Source organism: Lycorma delicatula, chromosome 3 (assembly GCF_047948215.1).
Source record: "Lycorma delicatula isolate Av1 chromosome 3, ASM4794821v1, whole genome shotgun sequence".
Lineage (NCBI taxonomy): Eukaryota > Metazoa > Arthropoda > Insecta > Hemiptera > Fulgoridae > Lycorma > Lycorma delicatula.
The window spans coordinates 68,630,645-68,651,709 of NC_134457.1; the positions used below are offsets into that span (position 1 = coordinate 68,630,645).

At 29.6% G+C, this 21,065-nt stretch overlaps 1 protein-coding gene across 1 annotated transcript in view; it reads left to right on the forward strand.

Annotated features, from left to right (window-relative positions):
- Positions 1 to 4,350: 4,350 nt before the first annotated feature.
- Positions 4,351 to 21,065, forward strand: part of LOC142321145 (ionotropic receptor 25a-like) — a 48,813-nt gene continuing 32,098 nt past the window's right edge. Inside the window, exons 1-5 of the mRNA XM_075359139.1 lie at positions 4,351 to 4,435; positions 5,238 to 5,378; positions 13,290 to 13,496; positions 16,133 to 16,299; positions 19,289 to 19,471. Of these exons, the coding sequence (XP_075215254.1) occupies positions 4,363 to 4,435; positions 5,238 to 5,378; positions 13,290 to 13,496; positions 16,133 to 16,299; positions 19,289 to 19,471 (771 nt within the window). The 5' untranslated portion in view covers positions 4,351 to 4,362. The remainder of the gene's footprint in view (positions 4,436 to 5,237; positions 5,379 to 13,289; positions 13,497 to 16,132; positions 16,300 to 19,288; positions 19,472 to 21,065) is intronic.

Sequence of the window (21,065 nt, forward strand, 5' to 3'; positions counted from 1 at the left end):
GTGACTGATAGAAACTGAAAGGATGTGGGTCATCAAATTTTGGAATGTTAGTATTAGGGGAATGAAACTACAAGATGGCAGCCCACCTGGGATTTTGTTCTCCATGATCCAGTGTGCATTACATTTCAGCCGCCCCCATGTATGTGATGTTTTTAAGCATATAACCAGGTTCAGTTTTAAAATGAAAATCCCCACTATTGCTTGATGTAGATTGAGCATAACGATAAATATGGGTTAAATTAAGTGGTGGTTGTTGCAACAATCAGTATTAAAAGCATATTAGACTTGATACAGACACCATGACCTCACTCGTAGAGTATGTTACAGTCATTGCATCAACCACTTCTTTATCAAAATGTACTTAAAACAGCTTCTAGAAGTAGCCTACAATCAAGATTTGCTAATAGACAAAAAGGAAACCGATTAAATCTACTACTTCTGTTAGAAGATTTGTGTTTAAGTATAAAATGTCACTTTTTTTTTAGTTTTAGTTTTCTAGTCTTTGTTAGTATTGATTTTTATTACTTAAGAAGAGCACAATTGTTTCAAAATAATCCAATAATTATTTATTAAATGAATATGTTGGATATTATTTAGTTAATCTTTAAATGTTGGTGTAATTTTTTACATAAATTAAACCAGTAAAGTTCATTAGCCAACCAAGATAAAAAAAAAAAAATTAGTATTTGGTTATCTGTTTATTGTTGCACGCATGTCAAAAAAACATAAAATTGTTCAAAATTAATTTAATAAGGTTGTAGAATGTATTCTTTTATCATATCAGCAATTTAATCATCATAAATTACTGACAGCATATTGATGAATAAATTATTATAATATTATTAAAGCTCTTCAGTATCACCATTTATAATCATTGGATATTGATTTTCTTTCCAATCATTTTTTCTCTAATAAATATTGTAAAAATGATATTCACTACAGTGTTTGAATAGAGGTAATATAATTTGTTTATAACTTGTAAAAAGGTTCAAAAATTTAGTTATTTGTTAAATAATTACTCATTAATTTTTTATGTACAAGATAATTTTTAAAAACACATGTTATTGGTGAGATTAAATAAGGTAAATTCTATTTCTTAATTTTTCTGCGACACTAATCCGTCTGTGGGCAGCAACACTGCATGTAGTTAATTAATTATATTGATGCATTTATCTTATTGTTAGGTTGCATTAGTATTCTTTTATAAATTTGAAATTATAGAAGCTTTACGTTAATTAAAAAAATGAAGTAAATTATCCAAATTACTAATTCTTAGGTATTTAGGTACTCCTCTTTTGATAATTCATTTTTATCACATAAATTCTGTTTTAACTAATGTTTTATTTTAATTTAATTATAAAATTCACTAATTTTACAAGAAATTGATCCATAAAAATAGTCTTTATTGGTAATCAGAGTTTGTTCTCTTTTTTAATGTTTTAGAATAATCCTAGAAAAAAAGAAGATTGATTATCTTAAAAAGTTTTCTTTTAGAATATTTATCTAACTTTTTTAAAAATTAAATTATCATTCAATTAAAGCACTGCGTCTGTTAACATGAGGATGAATCAATCCCAATTTCATGATTAGTATAAATTCTGATCAATGAGTATTTTAAGGTTGAGTGAATGGGCTTGTATAATATTAAAATATATTATGTTTCTAAAGATTAAACATAGGTGATAATATTTTAGTGAAGAGCTCTTTATGCATATATAACTTTTCCCCTAATGTGTACATTACAATCTGTTCAACTAGTGAAAAATATAAGCAGCCCCTCCCCCCACAGACCAGTGAGATGAGGATGACATGTAAATGAGTTGTAGTCTTGTACAGACTGAGGCCGACTATTCCTGAGACATGTGGTTAATTGCATTCCTACCTATAAATACATAGTAACTACTGTCTAGTATTAAAATCCATATAAAAGGAACTAACTTTTACCAGGATTTAAACCCCAGAACCTTCAACTTCAAAAATCAGTTGTCAAGTAACTGATAAAACTATTTAACACATACATATATTTTTCTTTTATATGTATACACACATAAATATTTTCTTTTTATCTTTTTCTTTGTTCAAGTAAATTTTGGAATAACCCCCATTTATTATAATTTTCATGTAATTATTGAAATTGATCAGATTATAATTGTGGTGTAGAATTTCTCTGTTTGGAGACGCTTAAGACATAAAAATACATCGAATAATTTAGAACTGGAATTTTCACTACTATATTATTACATTATAAAGTTAAAAAGATAGTTTTTTAATAATGCACACAAAAAAAAATCTAAATTCATTTTCATTCTCTGATTACTCTTTTCTTTTAACTTCAAAAATTTTTTTTATTACTTTACCAATTTCCTGGTTATATCTGTCTCTATAATATATTCATTAAACAGTATTGAATTACATAATTGTATGTAGAAGTAGTAAGATTTTCTCATTAAATCTTTTTACTGTATAACAAAACCCAGTTTCATTTAATTGACTCTTTCTAGATTCAAAGATTTTCCATTGTTTTTTCTTCTTGTTTATTGTAAAGTCTATCAATAAAAATAGTGTAGTTTAAAAATCACAAAAAAATTATTATTATTTACATATTTTTTTAAAAAATTGGCTTGATAACAAATGTTTATTGTTTTCATGTTATTTATATTTAAGCATTGCCGTTGACTAATTTTGATGATTCATATTTTATATTATAGAAGAATTAATTCCGGTGATACCACTGTTAGTTTTTTCCATATAATCTAGGTGGTTTATTTAATAGCATTTAAATATAATGTATAGAGGAAATAAGGTAAGTATCTTAATTAAGGCAAGGTATGTCCTATCTCAATATTCTGTACTAGGTAGTTTATTTAATAGAATTTAAATATATATATATATATATATATATTTAATTTTCATACATTCTAGGAGGCTGTCTTTCTTCTCAGTTGATTCTAATTATCTTTAACATATTTCTTTAAATTTATTTTATTATGTTTATCAAAATACAAGTTTTTCTTTATCTCAATGTTCTTATGAGATGAAGCTTTTTCAACAGAAGCTGCATAATTTTGAGTCTGTTTTAAATCAAAATAGAAAGAAAAAATGGTAAATAAACTTAAAAAATATCCTATAACTGACTGAAAAAAACTATACAAAAAAGTAAAATGTTATATTTTTAATATCAACTTTTGAAATTTGTGGCCATTAATTAAGAGTTACTGATTTAAATGTGGCACAGACTCTTAAAGTTTAAATAATTTAAACATGAATTAAAACATTTTTTTGAAAGTTTTTTTATTTATTTCTCTTTTCCTTTAGATTAGAAATTTTCTGAATTTCTATTTTTAAATATAAGAATTTAGAAAGAAAAAGTAATTTTGATCTTGTGATCAAAATGGGTCACAATCTGTTTCTTGGGTATTAATTTATGTATTCATATTTTTGGTGTTGTTAGAATTTGTGTTAAATCATTAAATATAACTTCAGTTAATTTAGTATACTAAGAAAATCATCAGCTGCAATTGTGAAAGTAGTACAAATGGCTGACATTAGTTTTGAACAGGTATAGTTTTCATTTTCATCTAACATACAGACCACTTGATTGAATAAAATTTAATTTAGATAATTTCTTGGAATTCTGTGGTTAGAAAATTTACACAGAGTGCTGTAGTAACATAACAAATTTCTTTTTGTTAAAGAATCTGTTTTTTAGTCAGTTTAATTTTCATATGTTTATTACATGTATTTCATCCTGTTTAGTTGGTTATGCTTTTTAATAATTTTTTTCTTTTTAATTATATCAAACAGTTTTTTAATCATAGCTTATTGTTAGATATTTGTAATTAAAGCATTAAAATCATATTTTAATGCTAAATCATATTTAAAAATCTAAATCATATTTTAGAATAATGATAAATGCAAATGCATTTATCATTATTCTAAAAGTTAAATGTACTGATTAATTTTTGGTAAGTTTATTGATGAAATAGAGGAATTTTATGAAACAAAGTATGTAAGGATTCCTCAGTAAAATTCAGCAACTCAACATTCATGATGTTTCAGTTCTACAGTTTACCAGACCCTAACTAATTTGGAATTGTAACAGTTTTTTTCAGGTTGGCAGTAATTTTTTGTTTAACTTAAAAAAAAATTTTTAGACCACTTTATAAGCTAATTTTTCAGAATTTAATTTAATCTTAGTGATAAAGAAAAGTAAGTTGTATAGCTCATTTACTTGGTTTCTGTAAGAACCAGATGCAGTAACTTAAAAGTATTTTATGGCATTGTTATTTTTTTTTTGTAATACTAAATTCCGTTGCATAATCTTTATTTTATTTATTTATTTTCAGCAATCAATTGAAAAAAATGATATACTTATGGAAATATTTAGTTTTCATCATGATTACAGAAGTAATGAGTGAGATAAATGTAAAAATTTGTAAGTATAACAGTTATTGTAGTTTTTTGTTGTATATGATGGAAAAAGATTGTAAACTTGCCTGATCTAGTTCCTTCTAATGTAATACATACTATTAAGTTTTCCATATCAGAATATGGATTGCGATATTAAAATTTTCATTCCCTTCTATGATACATATGTACACACTCACTTCTCTTTATAATTAATGGGTCTAGGTGTTAAGCAAACCTTTTCCTCTTTTAGAAATGCTTTCCTAATTTTGTAACTGGAAATGGACATGGTTGCAAGGGACCTACCCTATGACAGATACCACATTATGATGTATGGTTGTATGTGTCTGTGTATGTATGTATTTGTTGTATGTGCACCCATGTACCCATCCATGTGTGCTTACATACAATTATCATTGTTAGTAGTCTTAGGTGAAGTTATTTAATTTTTTAAATATGTTATATTTACTTATTTGCTTCAGAGCAACAACACTCTTATTCCCTATTAGACTTCCTTCAATCCCTCAATAACTTAATGAGATAAATTTTTTAGCATATGAAAATGCCATGCCTGACCAGGACTCGAGCCTGGGACCTCCAGATGAGAGACTGAGACACTGCTACATTAAATATTCCATAATCCAGTGCAATTTAATTATCACATTAAACCTTTTTAACACATGTGGAGCGTGTGTTAAAAACAGAAACACCTGAAGCCTTCTGTCACCTATTTTTATTACAACTGGTTATGAGGGTTTTTTAAATGTAAAGTAATTTTTAATTAGAATGTTTTATTTTTGCTTGAATTAATATATAAATTTTATGTTTAGTAATAATTGGAGAGGAAAATGATAACATAGCTGCAACATTCTCTAACACACTTACTTATACAGAAGCACTGAGTAACATTAAAATCACAGAGAAAGTAATCTCGCTAGAAAGACAAAATGAAGATTCTACAATCAATCTAGGTAAGATATATTCTCTGTTTACTTGCATGTGTGTGAGTTAAGACATATATAAATTTAATGTATAATTATCAAACATATATAAAACACTTCACTTACATATAAAAAAAATGCTATATAATTATAAAAAATTTATTAATGCATCTTTCAGTTACAGAGAACTTTTAAAGCAGACAATTTTTCTACTTCACAATTGCTTTAAGTATAGAATTTGTTAATAAAATATTCCAGATAAGGTAATAAATAATGGATGTGAAAATATTTTAGTCAAAATTATTTGTTTTTAAATATATGTATTTTACACGAATATTAATTTTATAATTAAATCGATTACATTTCTGGTTTATGCATTGTATTCTTACACCTCTTGTTTGTTTAAGTAGAAGCATTTCCTGCTCTTTAAAATAAACTCATGCCTCTAGAAATCAGATAGATTTAAAAATTAAAGATTTCCAATAGAAATATAGATCTGAACCTCAGAAAACCATTTCTCAGCTCGGTAATTCCAAGTTGCTGAAACTTTTTATAGAACTTCTCAAAAAACAATTCTCAATTTTTGTTAAAGAGTACCTTTTTAATTAAGTTGAAAGTTATCCTTATAGTCACAGAAAAAATTAATTTTAAATGCTGTGCAATTCAGTGTCCCAGTCTAAAATTAATATTAATGGTAATTTATAGATGTTCTGGTTCTTTTAAAATCTTCCTGATAAATTATCAGAAACTCTTTAAAATTCCTAATAAATCCAATGTCATAGTTTGTGACAATTTTAATGTTATTTTTGTACACAACTCTAGTTTTGTGACAACCGGACTATTAAGTTACCTCAGTTTAAGTTAGCAGGTCCAAATATTTTGTACTTCCTTACAAAGTTTTCAGCCACTTATATAAACAATATTTTTACAAATTTGTCAAAAGAATGTTTTGTCCTTTTCTGAAGATTATTGTCTTTCAGATCATAATTGTCAAAGTTCAACAACATTATTTATTAATGAAAACATATGACTAGAAAATGATTACTTTTATTCATTCAAGAGGGTAAGCAGTAAGGATTCAGTTTGAAACTTGAGAATCTTGTCAAAAATAAATTCAGAAAGGTAATAACAAAATTAGCTAAATGAAAATTTAACAATTTTTTTTTAATGAGTTTTAGAAGGCTTTCTTTCTAGCTTGTCCTTTAGTTAGAAATAAACAGTTTAAACATAAAATGAAAAATGCACGGATTACTAACTGAATTGTAAAATCTAGCTCTATACTAAGAAATCTCTGTAAAATGGCTAATTGTAATTTATCTTATAACTATCAGAATTATATGAAAGATTACTAACAAATTTATATTCAAGTTATTCAAACTGCTAAAACATTATATCATGATAATTAATATATAATTCAAATCATAAATCTAAAACCACGTGGACAGTCATAAAAAATGAAAATGGATTTGAAAATAAAACACATTAGATAACTTCACCAAAAATACAGAAGCATTCAACTTCTGTTATCACCTCAGGCTAGTAATTTCTTTCCAATATTTAAGTACATATTGATCCATTTCAAGCAGTGCCAATCATCTTGAATAGTTTTGTTAATGAAACAATATTTTTATTTCCATTGATATCCAGGAAGTTAAAATTTGCAAATATAAAGTGTAAATATTTCATAGGAACTGACAATATTCCTGCTTGTATTTTACAAGCAGGAATTTTTCTGCTTGATGAATTATTCCCCTTCTTCAGAAAGGTTTGCCACTTAATTTACAAAATTATACACTAATTTTGTTATTGTCGGTATATTTTCATGCCTCTAATTTAAAAATTTGTAAAAAATTGATTTTTATCATTTCTTGAAAAGCATACCAAATTAACAAACTTTCAGCATGCTTTTAGAAAAAATGATTCATATTCATATAAAAAAATAGAAAATGAATACTTTGTGATTTTCAACCTTTGTAGCTCCACAACCCCCAAAAAAATATAATTAATATTTCAAGATCCCCCAGCCACAACCCAATAAAACCTAGTTAAAACTATTTAGCTGCATTGATAGTGACAGGTATGAACATGCATGTATGAAGTGTTCAAATTTGAGCGATTTACAGGTTCCAACTTGATGTGTACATGCTCCTTGTAATTTGTTGCTTGCATAATATTCACTGAAAGAGCACCATGTTTGAACATGCATATGATACATTTGAAGATATCATGCTCTCAGCAGTATAAAAGAGGCATAAGGGATTGCAGAACATCAGTTCAGTTTTTTTTAATACAAAACATGCATTGGTGCCTTTTTATTATTATTATTATGCTTTTATGGCCAACATGGGACCACTTAAGTCAATTTTAGTTGGATCTTTTCTGAGAAAAGCGTGTTATTTCACTCTTCCGAGCTGCCCAGTATTTCTTCATCCGTTCAGATCTTGCTTTCTTTTCTTCATCCGTAAACACCCTCTTCGTTGTATTTTGTCGTTTGTCTGTCTTTTGTTTAAATCTAATGCTTTTATCTTTTAGCTTTGTAATTTTTCCAGTTTTATTCTGTAGGTCAGTCGGGGAAATTCCCAATTCTTTCATATCTTCTCTAATTTCTTTGATCCATCCTACTTCTAGCTTTTGGAACCAGAGCTTTTCAATGATATTTCTTGACAGTCTTGTTTCCGGTGTCCTTATGAGATGACCAAAGAAAGAGATTCTTTTTTTCCGCATAGTATCAGTAACAGGCTCTATTTCTCGATACACCACCTCATTTGGCACAATCCACCATTGGCCTTCTTTTTGGTGTTTTTTATTGATACACGTTCTGACAATTCTCCTCTCTATTTTCAGAATTTTTTCAATTCGGTTTTTCTGAGTGATTTTGAAAAGGGTCTCGCTTCTGTAGGTGACTTCTGGCTGTACTACAGTTTTATAATGTTTAAGTTTTGTTTTAGCAGAAAGGCATTTTTTGTTATATGTTGACCAAGTTAATTTTTGGGATTTAATCATTTTATTTGTCCTGTTTTGCCATGTCACTTTTTCATTTAAATTATAAGTTATTATTTCCCCTAGATATTTAAATTGTTTTACTATTTTAATTTTCTGATTGTTTACCATAATGTGCTCTATTACCAGAGGATCTATGGCCATTAGTTCAGTTTTTTCGAAAGAGATATGAATCTTTTGTGCTAGGTTTTGAAGGCTCATGATTTGTGTTTTGGCTTCTTGAATATTATTTGCTAAAAGGGCGAGGTCATCTGCAAATCCTAGGCAATTTAGTGTGATGGAGTTTTTCTTAGTACCCATTTTTATATTTTTGGGATTTATTTCATACCATTTTCTCATGACAAATTCGAGGGCACAGTTAAAAAGGAGTGGTGAGAGGCCGTCTCCTTGCCTCAATCCAGTTTTTATGTAGAAGGGTTGAGAGAATTCACCTCTGAATTTCACTCTGGACTGGGTATTGGTTAAAGTTAATTTTATCATGTTTACGAGTTTAAGGTGAAGGCCCAGGTTTCTCAGAATATTCAGCATGGATGGTCAGTGTATACAATCATAGGCCCTTTTAAAGTCGACGAAGGTGATTATTAGTTGTTTTTTCCGTCTTTTATATAAGTCCATCATAAGTTTTAGGGATATTATTTGCTCCGGGCAACCTCTCCATGGCCTAAATCCCCCCTGGTATTCCCCAAGTTCCAGTTCAAGTTGGTCTTTGCATCGGTTGTATATGATTCTCGACAGGATTTTGTATGTGCAATCCAGGAGAGATATGCCTCTGTAGTTTTCCGGATTAGTTTTATCCCCTTTTTTATGTAATGGATGAATGAGGGCTGTGGTCCAGTGTTCTGGAAGTTTTTCTTCGTTCCATATTTTCACGAGGCATAGATGTAGGGAAGTTTTGACTGAATAAACTGATGAGTGTTTCCAGAGTTCTGCGAAAAGCTGGTCTTCTCCGCTTGCTTTGTAGTTTTTTATTTCATTTAAGGCTGCGAGAACTTCTTGAACTGTTGGCGGGTTGATATTTACCGGTGAAGTTTTAACTGGAGTTTCAGTGTCAATCTCAAAAAGCTCTGGGGGGTCATCACAGTTGAGGAGTCTATTGAAGGTTTCTGCCAAAATTTCAGCATTTTCTTTATTGGTGTGGGCCATATATCCTTTTTTTCCTCTCAGCATAAGGGTGGGTGGTTCATATCTTTGAAGAGCCTGACCAAAAATTTTATAATAGTCTCGGGAGTTAGTTTTCTTGGAACTTTCTTCTATTTGCTGAATCAAGTTTTTTTGGGCTTGTCGTTTGGTTCCTCTTATAATTTTCTGAGTTATTTTCCTTTGTTTGGTGAAGTCATGGTTAGATTCTTCAGTTTTCCAGGTTTGGTGGTTGATCCAAGTCGGTCTTTGAATGCTTTGTCACATTCTTCATTCCACCATTGGTGTTTTTTTCTTGGGTTTATAGGGGCTAGTTCTTCAGCTATTTCTTTCAGTTGGGATGTCAGTTCTTTTAAATTATTAGTTAATTTGATTTTTTTTGTTGTTTCTTCAAAGATGGCATTGTTTATTAATTTATGTGGATCATAAGCTCTTTTGTTTTTAGGTTGGGATTTTTTCTTTTTATGCGGGGTGAATTTTATTTTAACTTTAATTAAGTAATGGTCCGATCCAGTATCTGTTCCTCTCAAGACTTTTACATTATAAATCTCCTTGTGATAATTCCCGTCCATGCAAACATGATCGAGTTGCCATTCCCCTTTTTTCCAATTTGGGTGTTTCCAAGTCTTCAATTTGTTTGGTTTTCTCATAAAATAGGTGGATTTTGAGATCATATTATGGTTTCTGCAAAATTCGACAAGTCTTTGGCCGTTCTTGTCAGTTTTCTTTTGGGCAGGCCATTTTCCGATAATATCACGATATCTTCGTTCTTTACCAAGTTGGGCATTAAAGTCCCCTATTAAAATCTTGGTGTGGGTCTTATTTATGTTGTTTGCAGTTTGGTCAAGAAGTTCCCAGAATTTGTCCATCTCTTCTTTATCTTTTTTAAGATTGTTTTTTTCATTGGTGGGAGCATGGACATTTATTATGGTGTAGAATTTGTTGGCTGATTTTAGGGTTAAGGTTGAAATCCTCGGGGAGTAAGACTTAAATTCTACGACTGAGTCAATTATTTTAAGATTGATTGCAAATCCTGTTCCAAACTGTGGGCAATTCTTCATCACACGTTTCCCGGGGATTCCTTTGTAAATTCTGTAACCCTGAGATTCAAACGGCTCTCGATCGGTGTTTCTCATTTCTTGAAGTCCTGCGATTAGGATTTTTTGTTTGTCCATTATGTCTGTTAGAGTTTTTAGTTTGCCGGGTTGAGTTAGAGAATTAATGTTGTGAGTGGCAATGTAGTTTATTTGCTTGTGTCTTATCCTCAATTTTGAAGTTGTGTTGTTTTTGGGTGTTTCCAAACGCTCCGATTCATTGTTATCTTTTAAGCAGCTGCCCACCGGATCCGAGTGCAGCCTTCTCTGGTATTTACCAGACGGTGGATTTTTTCTTAAAAGACCTTCCATATTTGACTTTTAAAGGCAAGTCAGCCTTGGGTGGGAATAAATTCCCGAGTTACAACTCTAGATGTGATCCAGAGAGGTGATTCCGATTTAGTTCACCAGTAGAAATCTCCACGTTTCTAACTGGTTATCCAGACGAACCAACGTGGAGGCGCAAACCGATTTTCTTAATTGAGATTTTAAGTATGGAGAAAGTTTAAATCGGTTCTGGAATCATTTCGTCCATTGGTACCTTTATTTAAGTAATTAAAGTTTAGTTTCATTAAAAATAATAATAATAATAACTGAGGTTTTGGTTTTTAGTGTGCAGTCAAATGGTGTAACAGTTCCCTTGGAATTTTTTAAAAGAAATTTACATACTTTGTGAAATCAACAAGCTTCTATTTATAAATCAAGCCATACTGATAAAAGTACACTTGAAGCAACGTATCTCATAGCATTAAGAGTAACTAAGATGTCCAAACCCCATACAATAGCAGAAAACCTCATACTGCATGCTGCAATTGATATGGTCAGTGTTTTAATAGGTGTAGAAGAAGCAAAAACATTGAAAAAAATTCTGCTTTCTAGCAACACAGTATCTAGGTGAATCGATGACATGGCTTTCAATGTTTGCAATCAGATAATTAAGCAAGTGAGTTCAAATGAATTTTTTAATATTCAGTTTGATGAATCAACAGATGTGGCAAACATTCTTCAGTTCTTATGTTTTGTGACATATAAATGTGATAGCAACAGATCAGTCAAAGAAGACATGTTGTTTTGCAAATCAATTTGGTCAACCTGGTCATGTAAAACAGGACAATGTCTTTTTGGTATTTCTTTATAAAGCTACTAAAAACTATAACATAGATTGGACAAAATGTATTGCAGTATGTAATGACAGTGCAAAGTTGATAACAGGAAAGAGCAGTGAATTTCTGAAAAAATTAAAAGATCGTCTTCTACCAAGGGCAGAATGGATGTATTGCTTCCTTCACAGACATCCCTCTTGCTACAAAAAATATGCTTGAAAACCTCAAACAAATTCTTTGTAAAGCTATAAAAATGGTAATTTTATTCTTAAAAGTCGACTATTACAGAATAGGCTGTTTGCTAAACTACACGATGAAATGGGTGAAAAGAAAAAATTTCCTTTTAGATGCAGAAGTCATATGGTTTTTATCGGGGAAAGTATTAACCTGGTTATTGGAATTGCAAGATGAATTAATAATATTTTTCCAGGATGAACAAACATCATTCTCAATGTTTCTACAGAATAATGGGTTATGTTTCTGTTTGCTTACTTAACTGAGGTATTTTCACAATTAGATGACTTGAATGTAAATTTACAAGGATGTGATAAAAACATTTTATTAATGACAAACAAAGTTCATGCTTTTATTAAGAACCTTGATATCTGGATTATTCGCCATTAAAGCAAAAATTTTGATATCTTTCCATTCACTTCCGATTACATTTAGAAAAATTTGAATAAAGAAGACACTCTTATTCGCCACATTTTTGTATACTAAAATTTCAGTTAGTGAAGTATTTCCCAGAAGATAAAAATGATTCCTTGAAGAGATGGGTACTGAATCCATTTAGTAAAAATGCTGATGCAGCTGCTAAATTTCCAGTTGAAATTCATGACCAGTACATCGAAATGTCTGCCAATAAAACATTACAACTACAATTCACATCTGAAGATTTAGATATGTTTTGGTTTGCTTGTCAAAGTTAATATGGAAATTTAGTCACAGAAGCATTGAAAATATTAATCCCTTTCACCATGTCTTACTTCAGTGAAAAGGATTTTTCATCTATGATTGCCCTAAAAACTGTGTATAGGAGTCGTCTTTTATCACTTGAAAACAATTTGCTTTTGTATGTTTGTAATATATGTATGTATATATGTATGTATATACATGTATGGAGAAACTTTTAAATGAAAAACGAACACAGCTATCTCTAATTTATTTTCTTTACATATAAATGTAAGTAATATTTTTTATAATAAATGAATATTTTCTCATAAAATTATTTCATTATTGTTTGCATGTAAAGTTGTAGGCTAATTTTGCAAATCCCTTTCATATCACCATAACCCCAAGTTGAGAAACCCTGCACTTTGGTATTTGGTGTTTTATTATTGTTTACATCTTTCTAACTTACACATAATCTTTTATATTTTCTTATACTAATGAATAACTATTCTAAATAATTACCAAATAAACTTAGATCAATTATAAAAAAATGATTTTCCGACTACCCAAATCCCTAGTTCTCAGGGTAATTGATTCTCTGTTGTAATGAGAAATACTAATTTACAATTATTGTAATTTTGAATTTTTTTTTTGATAATTTTTTTATCTAATTTCAATTTTAGTAATAAATATTTTAGAATTCTTTTGTGTTTTAGTTTGCAGAGAACTTGAGATAGGCATCAGTTTGCTGTTGGATTTTACTTGGACTGGGTGGAAACGAGCTAAACTACTGGCTGAAATGGTTGGAGTCCCTTATCTTAGAGCTAGAGTGACGATTTATCCTTTCCTTCGTGTTGCTGATGATACCATTACATCACTGCGTAGTGCTACTGATGCAGTTCTTTTCTTTAAAAATGATTTAGGTCAGTGAGTCCATACAATTTTTTACAATAATCTTGAAATATATTTTGTGTCACCACTACAGCTCAGCTGGTAGAATTACTGGCTGAAATATATAAGGTTCTGGATTCAATGGTATTTAGAAGTTTTAGGACCCCAGAATTGAGCTGGCAGCAGTTTTACATCAAATTGTATATAAACTGAACTGCATTTGTACTATTCATCTTATACTCTTAATGCACGATATTTTTACAGTATAAACATATCGTCAATTGATGGGCAAAACCTATTATGTATTTTTTTATTTTTATTTATCTTATTTTTTATTTTGTGTCTAAAGTAGGGTTTTTGTTTTTTTCTATTGTTTTGGCATTTCTCTAACATTTGGTGAGATCTGATGCATAATATTTACAAAATACATAGTGCAGTATTTACAAAGTATGTAGTATAGTATTTACAAAGTAAGCTACGTAGTATTTAAAAAATAAATTTCGATGTAAGTATTTTCGATGTATTGAATTTTCCAAATGCAAGTGTCTTATTGTTTGTTTGGGAAAAAATAGTTTATGTATCACTACAAAATATTAAAATTTTTTTCAGAATTATTGTTTACAAATAGTAAAATGTTCTGTGTGTAACCTTATGCACATAAGAGGTAATGAAAGGTGAGGCAGTTAAAAAAGAGACTGTTTAAGAAAACCGTAATAACAATAGTGTAAGTAATCTGAGGGCTAATACTGAAGATAATGAAGTAAGTCTGTGTTCTAATAGTGAAATTGATTACATTTTTTCATCTTAATTAAATAATGAAAAACATTTATCAAGCAGATAAACCCACTGTCAACAATGAATAATAAAACATGTAAGAAAAAGGAATTTTAGATTTTTTTTGGAAGAAACATTTTTTAATAATAAAAAAGTTAAAAATATAAATGGAAAAAAGATTAGAAAACCAAAAGAAACATGATGCTTTTGCATAGCTTAGTTGGTAAGTTGATGGACTGAATCAGCTGATTGCACAAATGTTGAGGTCCCAGGTTTGATTCAGCTAATTTAGTCTAACACCTTACCAACTGAGTTACAATGAGGCATCATTTCTTACATATTCATTACTGATTTTTACATTCATTTATTTTTTATAAGTTTACAATTAATTTTGTAAGTAATAAACAAAAATACAGATGTGACATTAAATTTTAGATTACAATTAGTTAAAGAATGAAACAAGATAAAACAATTGTTAGCCTTGGTTTTGTATCTAAGAAGGAAACAGTGTTCTCAGTATTTCCTGGTATTTTAGCTGTCATTACAGGCCTAATCACATCAGGCCTTTTTGCCTAATGTCATCTACTTCATTTCCATCAGCACATTCTTCGTAGGTGTCTTATACATTTCCTTCGTAATATTCATTAAAAATTATCCTGTAAATATTTGCTAATGTGTAACACAGCGCAATACACAATTAGTTTTGGAACTTTTTTCAAAGATACTTTCACTTTGTTTCCTAAAATTGGAAACCTTTGCTTGAGCTAGCCAAATACTCACTCAACTGTGACCCTGTCCTTAGGATGCTTGACGTTGAACAGTTTCTGTTTTCTGTTGACAAGGTTTTTAAATAGTGTTAATAACCACAGTGAAATTCCGTAACCAATATATCTAAGCAAGCAGAAATTATCTTTAAATTGTGACATAATCTGGTATTCTAAACACTGAATTCAAATCATGAATTCATGTATGCTTCTGGACTACTGAACATTTACATCAGTATTCATTTCAGTTAAATCACAAGTGACTTGCACATTGAGGCTCACAAATTCTTTTCTGTTAATATAATTATCTCTGAATGCAGATGGTTTTTCAATCCTGACATGTGTGCAATTGAGTGCACCAATAACTGTTGGTACCTGAAATCTGTTAGATCACTCCTCTCTAGCTACTTCCATTGCCTGTAAGTCAGATGAAATTTGATCGATAAATGTGCTTCTCCTTTATGCTGTCAGCTACCGCTATTTATAGTCTTACATACTGTTGAGTGGTGAACACCAAAATCTTGAGCAACTCCAGTTTGATTGCCATTGTCACTTACGAATCATAAAAATAGTTCCATTTTCTGGTATGAGTTGAGAGCTCCTACTTAGTTTTCATCTGCTTCTGCCAAAAATTGATCTGAAAGCATCTATGTTTTCACTTTCAAATCCTACTAAAATCTTTGAATTGCTGTGCCTAATATCCTTTCACTTCAAGTAAGTCTTCTCTTTTCGAAATCTTATGTACACTGCCATATGCCTCAAATTAAAATGCTATAGTCACCAGTGCTGTAACTCAGTATTATAATAATATAATAATATTATTATTATTATTATAATAATAATATAATTCAATATTCTCAATAGTTAACTTAAAAATAAATAAGTGTTATCTAATTAATTTGAGTCAGTTCTTGATTTTTATTCAATTAAAAATAAGATATTACTGGAAAAACTTGAATTTCTTATAAGGTAAGTAAACACTGATTAAATTATAAATTTACTTATTGCAATAAACGAACACTTAATTTTTAAGGAATATTTTTGTTTCATTCAATTTGCCATAAGTACTTAAAATGTTGTAAGAAGTTAATACTTTCTTTAATCAATAGAATCAATCTGTTGTTTTACAGAAATGGAACAAAGCTTGTATTATATTACTGAATATTCTTATCTGCGAGTGTTAGCTTTAAATGGTCTGAATTCAGAAATTGAAAAAGCAATAGAAAATTTAGTTCCAATGCCTTCATTTCCTGTTATTGTTGCAGATACAAATAATGTTAATAAAATCTTCAAACAAGTAAGTTTGTAATTATATCAGATAAAATATAATAATGTATGTACTGATGTTTGATGATGTAATAACATTTTACACGTGATTCAGGATGACATTGTAGTAAAGGCCACAAGCTCAAACATATAAAACTAGTTAAAATTTATTTTTTGAATATTTATCTTTAACATTGAGTAAGGTTGTAGCTGAACAAGCCTACAAGGGGTGATAATTCCTTATTTACTACTGGTTTTGTACTGACTAATTAGTTTTATCTTTAGATTATTAATAAACTGATTGCTTCACCTTGATGTCTCGGCATGATATAGATATTTTAGTTCAAGTATAATTATTAAATATTTTAACACAATTTATGGTTAAGATTAGGTTATGGTAAGGAAGAAATAGTGGATTGTACTAATTATCTTATTCTCTTTTAGTTTAATATTATTATCTTTTTATATAAATCAGAATGCCTGTGGGTATATTTGTTCACATATATGTTAGTTTATACAGAAGTTCACTTAAAACTGAAGTACTGCTGTTGTGCTTGAATAATTCTTTTCTCAATATTTTTTTCTGAGATTTGAGGATAATTTTTTTTTATAAATTTATCTAGATAACTCCATTATTGAATGAACAGTAATGCTTAAGTAGAGAGTATATAAGTTTTTATTTTGTAATACTTTGATTCATTGATATGATTCCCGTAAGTGAAATTTAGAAAAAAACTTGAATTTTATTGTGATGTTTCATTTGTCTAAATTAAGTAAACTGTTTTTGATACTTGTAATTTAATATATAATTTTCTTTATTGCAAACTTTATTGTTTGTGGGCAGATGATGTAATTTATGTAGCATCTTATATCAGTGTACTATCTATCTATACATGTGGTATGTCAATAAAGTTTGTAATTTAATCCTGTAAAAAATATTTATTGAAAAAATAATATAATTATACATTCCATCCTTCAAAGTACTCCCCCTGAGCTGAAATAAATTTCTCCATTTGCCTTTTCCAGCCTTTGAAGCACTTACAAAATTGTTTCTCTGTTACCCCTGACAGTGCCTCTGACATTGACTCTTTAATAGCCTGCACAGTCTAAAAACTGTGCCCATTCAATTTTCTTTAATCTTTGAAATAAAAAGTCATAGGGAGCCAAATTTGGTGACTAGAAGGAGTGTTCAAGGACTGAGGTGGCCATTTTGGCTAAAAACTGCTTGACAATGATGGCTGTAAGAGGGTGCGTTGTTATGGTGAAGAACCCGTGAATGGTTCTGCCATAAATCGGGTCTCCTTTGCAAACTTTTTCACACAGATGTTTCATTAATTCCAGGTAGTAAGCAGAATTAACTGTCTGATCCTGGGGAAACCAGTCTTGGAGTACAATTCCATTTGAGTCAAAACAAACCATCAGCATTTGCCTTGATTTCTTATTTTGACATCCTGAATTTTTTAATTTGTGGCACATCTGGTTTTTCCATTCCATGTTCTCCTTCTTTGTCTCAGGATTAGACTTGTAAATCCAAGTGTTGCCTCCCGTAATCACGTTTTGAAGTTATCTCTATCACTCTTAACAAACATATAAACAATTTTCCTTTTGTTCATCTGACAAGTTTTTCGTAATGATCTTCGCACAACACTTTGACATCCCAACTTTCGTGTGAAGATGAGGCACAAAATTTCTCAGTTGATTCCAGTGACTTGATGACATCTCTGACAGTAGAAGGATGCTCCAAATATTCATCATTCTCTTTTGATGTTCTCCCTTCTCTGAACCTCCCCACCCACTTGAAGAAGAAACTTCTTTTCACTAGATGGCTCCGTAAACAGGGTTCATTCATTTCAAGAATTTCTGTGTTCGTTTTCCTCGCTTTAACAAGAAATTTTATCATAATTTGTTGCTCTTCAAAATCATGATTGATTTCAGTCATTGCAATAGCAAATCATATGTGTACAAAAACAGAGCTACACTCAACACAATGTTGTCAAAAGAACTGAAAACAATTGCATGACTGCATGAAATGTTAACAATCACTGCCACTGCTGCCAACCTCCCAGTGTTGCCTTTCCTTACAATAAAATGAGTCCACAAATTTTATTGTCATACTTCATGTGTATCATCAGTGTAATTATTTTAGAGTCCTCTTTTCACTTCATTTGTCTCTGAAGTCTTTTATTCTTGAATGGTCTTTTATCTTTTCTCAGCTGTGGTATGCTCTAACTCTGACTTTGCAATGTACGCTGTCAGATCTTTGTTAGATTTAGACTTTAGATAGATTTTAGGAGAATTAACAACTTATTCAACATCAACTATTTTGGCTTTCTGTCCAGCAACTGATAAAAAAAAAGAATTGTTAATTAGTCCCACGGGAAGTCTCTACACCAGAAAAGAAGTGGCTATCCCATAAGCTATTAGGTGCCAGCTTGGTCAGCAGTAAGACCAGGGTAGTAGTTTACCAAAATTCTTTGGTTCTTAAAAGGAATAAAAGGGTTTAAGGGTAAAAAAAGAGGGTAAAGGAGTAGGATAATCAATCTTAAGAAAAACTGGTTTTGATCAGGATAGTTTATTGTATTATCCATATTAATGATTTCTGCAAACCAATTTCTTATTCTCTTAAAAATAAAACTGCAGAGATATAGGGATTTGCTTTACAACTTCCTTAGTGATATATTTTATTTCTACTAAATAGTAGATGAAATGATTGTAGATTAGATGATTGTGAAGATTTTCCACACTTTAATAAAAGTTAATATGAGTTAAAAAATAATTTCAAGTGAGCTTTATCTTATAAGGATTTATATATGTAAATCTAAATAAATATCTTGGAAAAAGGATGAGAAAGATAGACTGGATGTTCTTATTTTAACAAAGGAGTAGTTTCCTGATTATATACAGGACATAGTTCATGGTCAGAGTTAAAAAGAGTGAATTAAGTGAGTGAATGATTTAATTATAATAAAACTAAAAATTATTTATTTTATTAAAATCTAAGTATTATCATACTTTTTCAGGCATTAGAAGCAGATGTACTGAAGAGAGATGATCGCTGGAACCTAGTATTCACAGATTTTAATTATGAGAATTTCAATCGAGATCTACTTACAGTCTCAACAACATTATACAGAATGAAAAAGGAAATATGCTGTAAACTATTAGAACTGCAAGATAGTTGTACCTGCCCAAAAAATTTTCAGGTGTCATTAAATTAAATTTTTTCTTCAGTTATTTGTATTATATTATATATTATGTATTTAAAAAATAACTAGCTTATTATCATGGTATAATAGTGTATATACTGTAAGATTTATATATTATATTACTTTTCAACTATTGAAATGATAAATTGCAAATATATACGAATATTTTACTTTATGTTTTTTAACTTACAAAATTTACAAAAATGTTAAATGATACAATTTATGTATTTCATTTAAGGATTCTAATGGATAATGACGTTTTTGAGATCTCACCATAGTTGTTTTTAAAAACAATAAAGGGTTGGTCTGTATTTTCATGTTTGTAGAGATATATATTGTGGAAGGAATGTCGTAATAAGTACAGTGCATTGTAATGTATTATTAAAATCTGAGGATTCCTTAGATTTCCAGTCGGTTTTACTGGTCATTATATGTCATAATACCATTTTTTATCAAGAGGAATTATTCAAAATAACCAATTTAGTAAATTTTTTGAAACAAAAAATTATAAATTTTAATTGCTTATAGCATTATAATTAACTTTTTAACACGCACTCAATATATTTATACAACATATATTTTAACATATATTCTTTTTAGAAATAATAAAAATTATGCTACTTTTTCATTAACTGTCAGGTTCATATTTTTCTACTTTCATATTGAAAATATCCTTTAATACAAATCCTGAAAATGATAACTTATCGCTTTAATCTGGTTTTAGCAATCTCTGAGTACAGTATTGTACGGTTTGTAGTGAAGTGAATTTAACTTCTTAATTTCATTCATGAAACCCTGGGATTTACCCACCTCAGAAGAAAGTACCTTCACACTATTTTTACATGATTATGGTATTGTCCCTAGCTCTCAGATATGAAAAAAACTGGCACAAAAATAATGCAGGACATATACTTCCCCAACGATGGAAATTCAGAGGGATTTGCCTTGAAAAAAAGTAGTAATTTGTTCTGTTATAAGCCTGACAGGTTCCTATAATTATGAATACTATTAAAATAACATTTTGGAGTAGTCTTTCATTTACAGTGATTCAGGCTTTCATATTGCACCTTGTCTCTAGAAGCTGTTGGTTTTTAACTCTTCAAAGATAATAACAGATTTATCTTTGTGGATCCATTGAAAGAAGGGGCATGAAATGACAAAACAAAAAGCACTACAGCAAGACACCATTTAGTCATGTCTTGCTGAGTTCTAGTTGCATAATGTGACTAGCAACATCTTTAATGAGATTCTAAAAAGAATAAATACTTGGCTGTCACAAATACAGAAATGTAAGTAAACGTTGTCAGTTTACAATTATTGAATACGAAAACATCAATATAGATTATTATATGGTAAAATTAGAGTGGCATCTGATTAATGGAAAAGTAACAAAATTATATGGAAACTGGTCTTCCAGAGGATCTTTCTTGATTTATTTATGTAGTGCCTTTTGAGTAATTTTGAAAGTGAGTTATTGTTAATAATAGATGTACCATGCTTTGCCATGCTCATCAAGAAATTTTATATTCTACAAATACAGTCCTACAGTAGTTTGTGATAGCTAAAAAATAGAAACAATATTATAAAACCT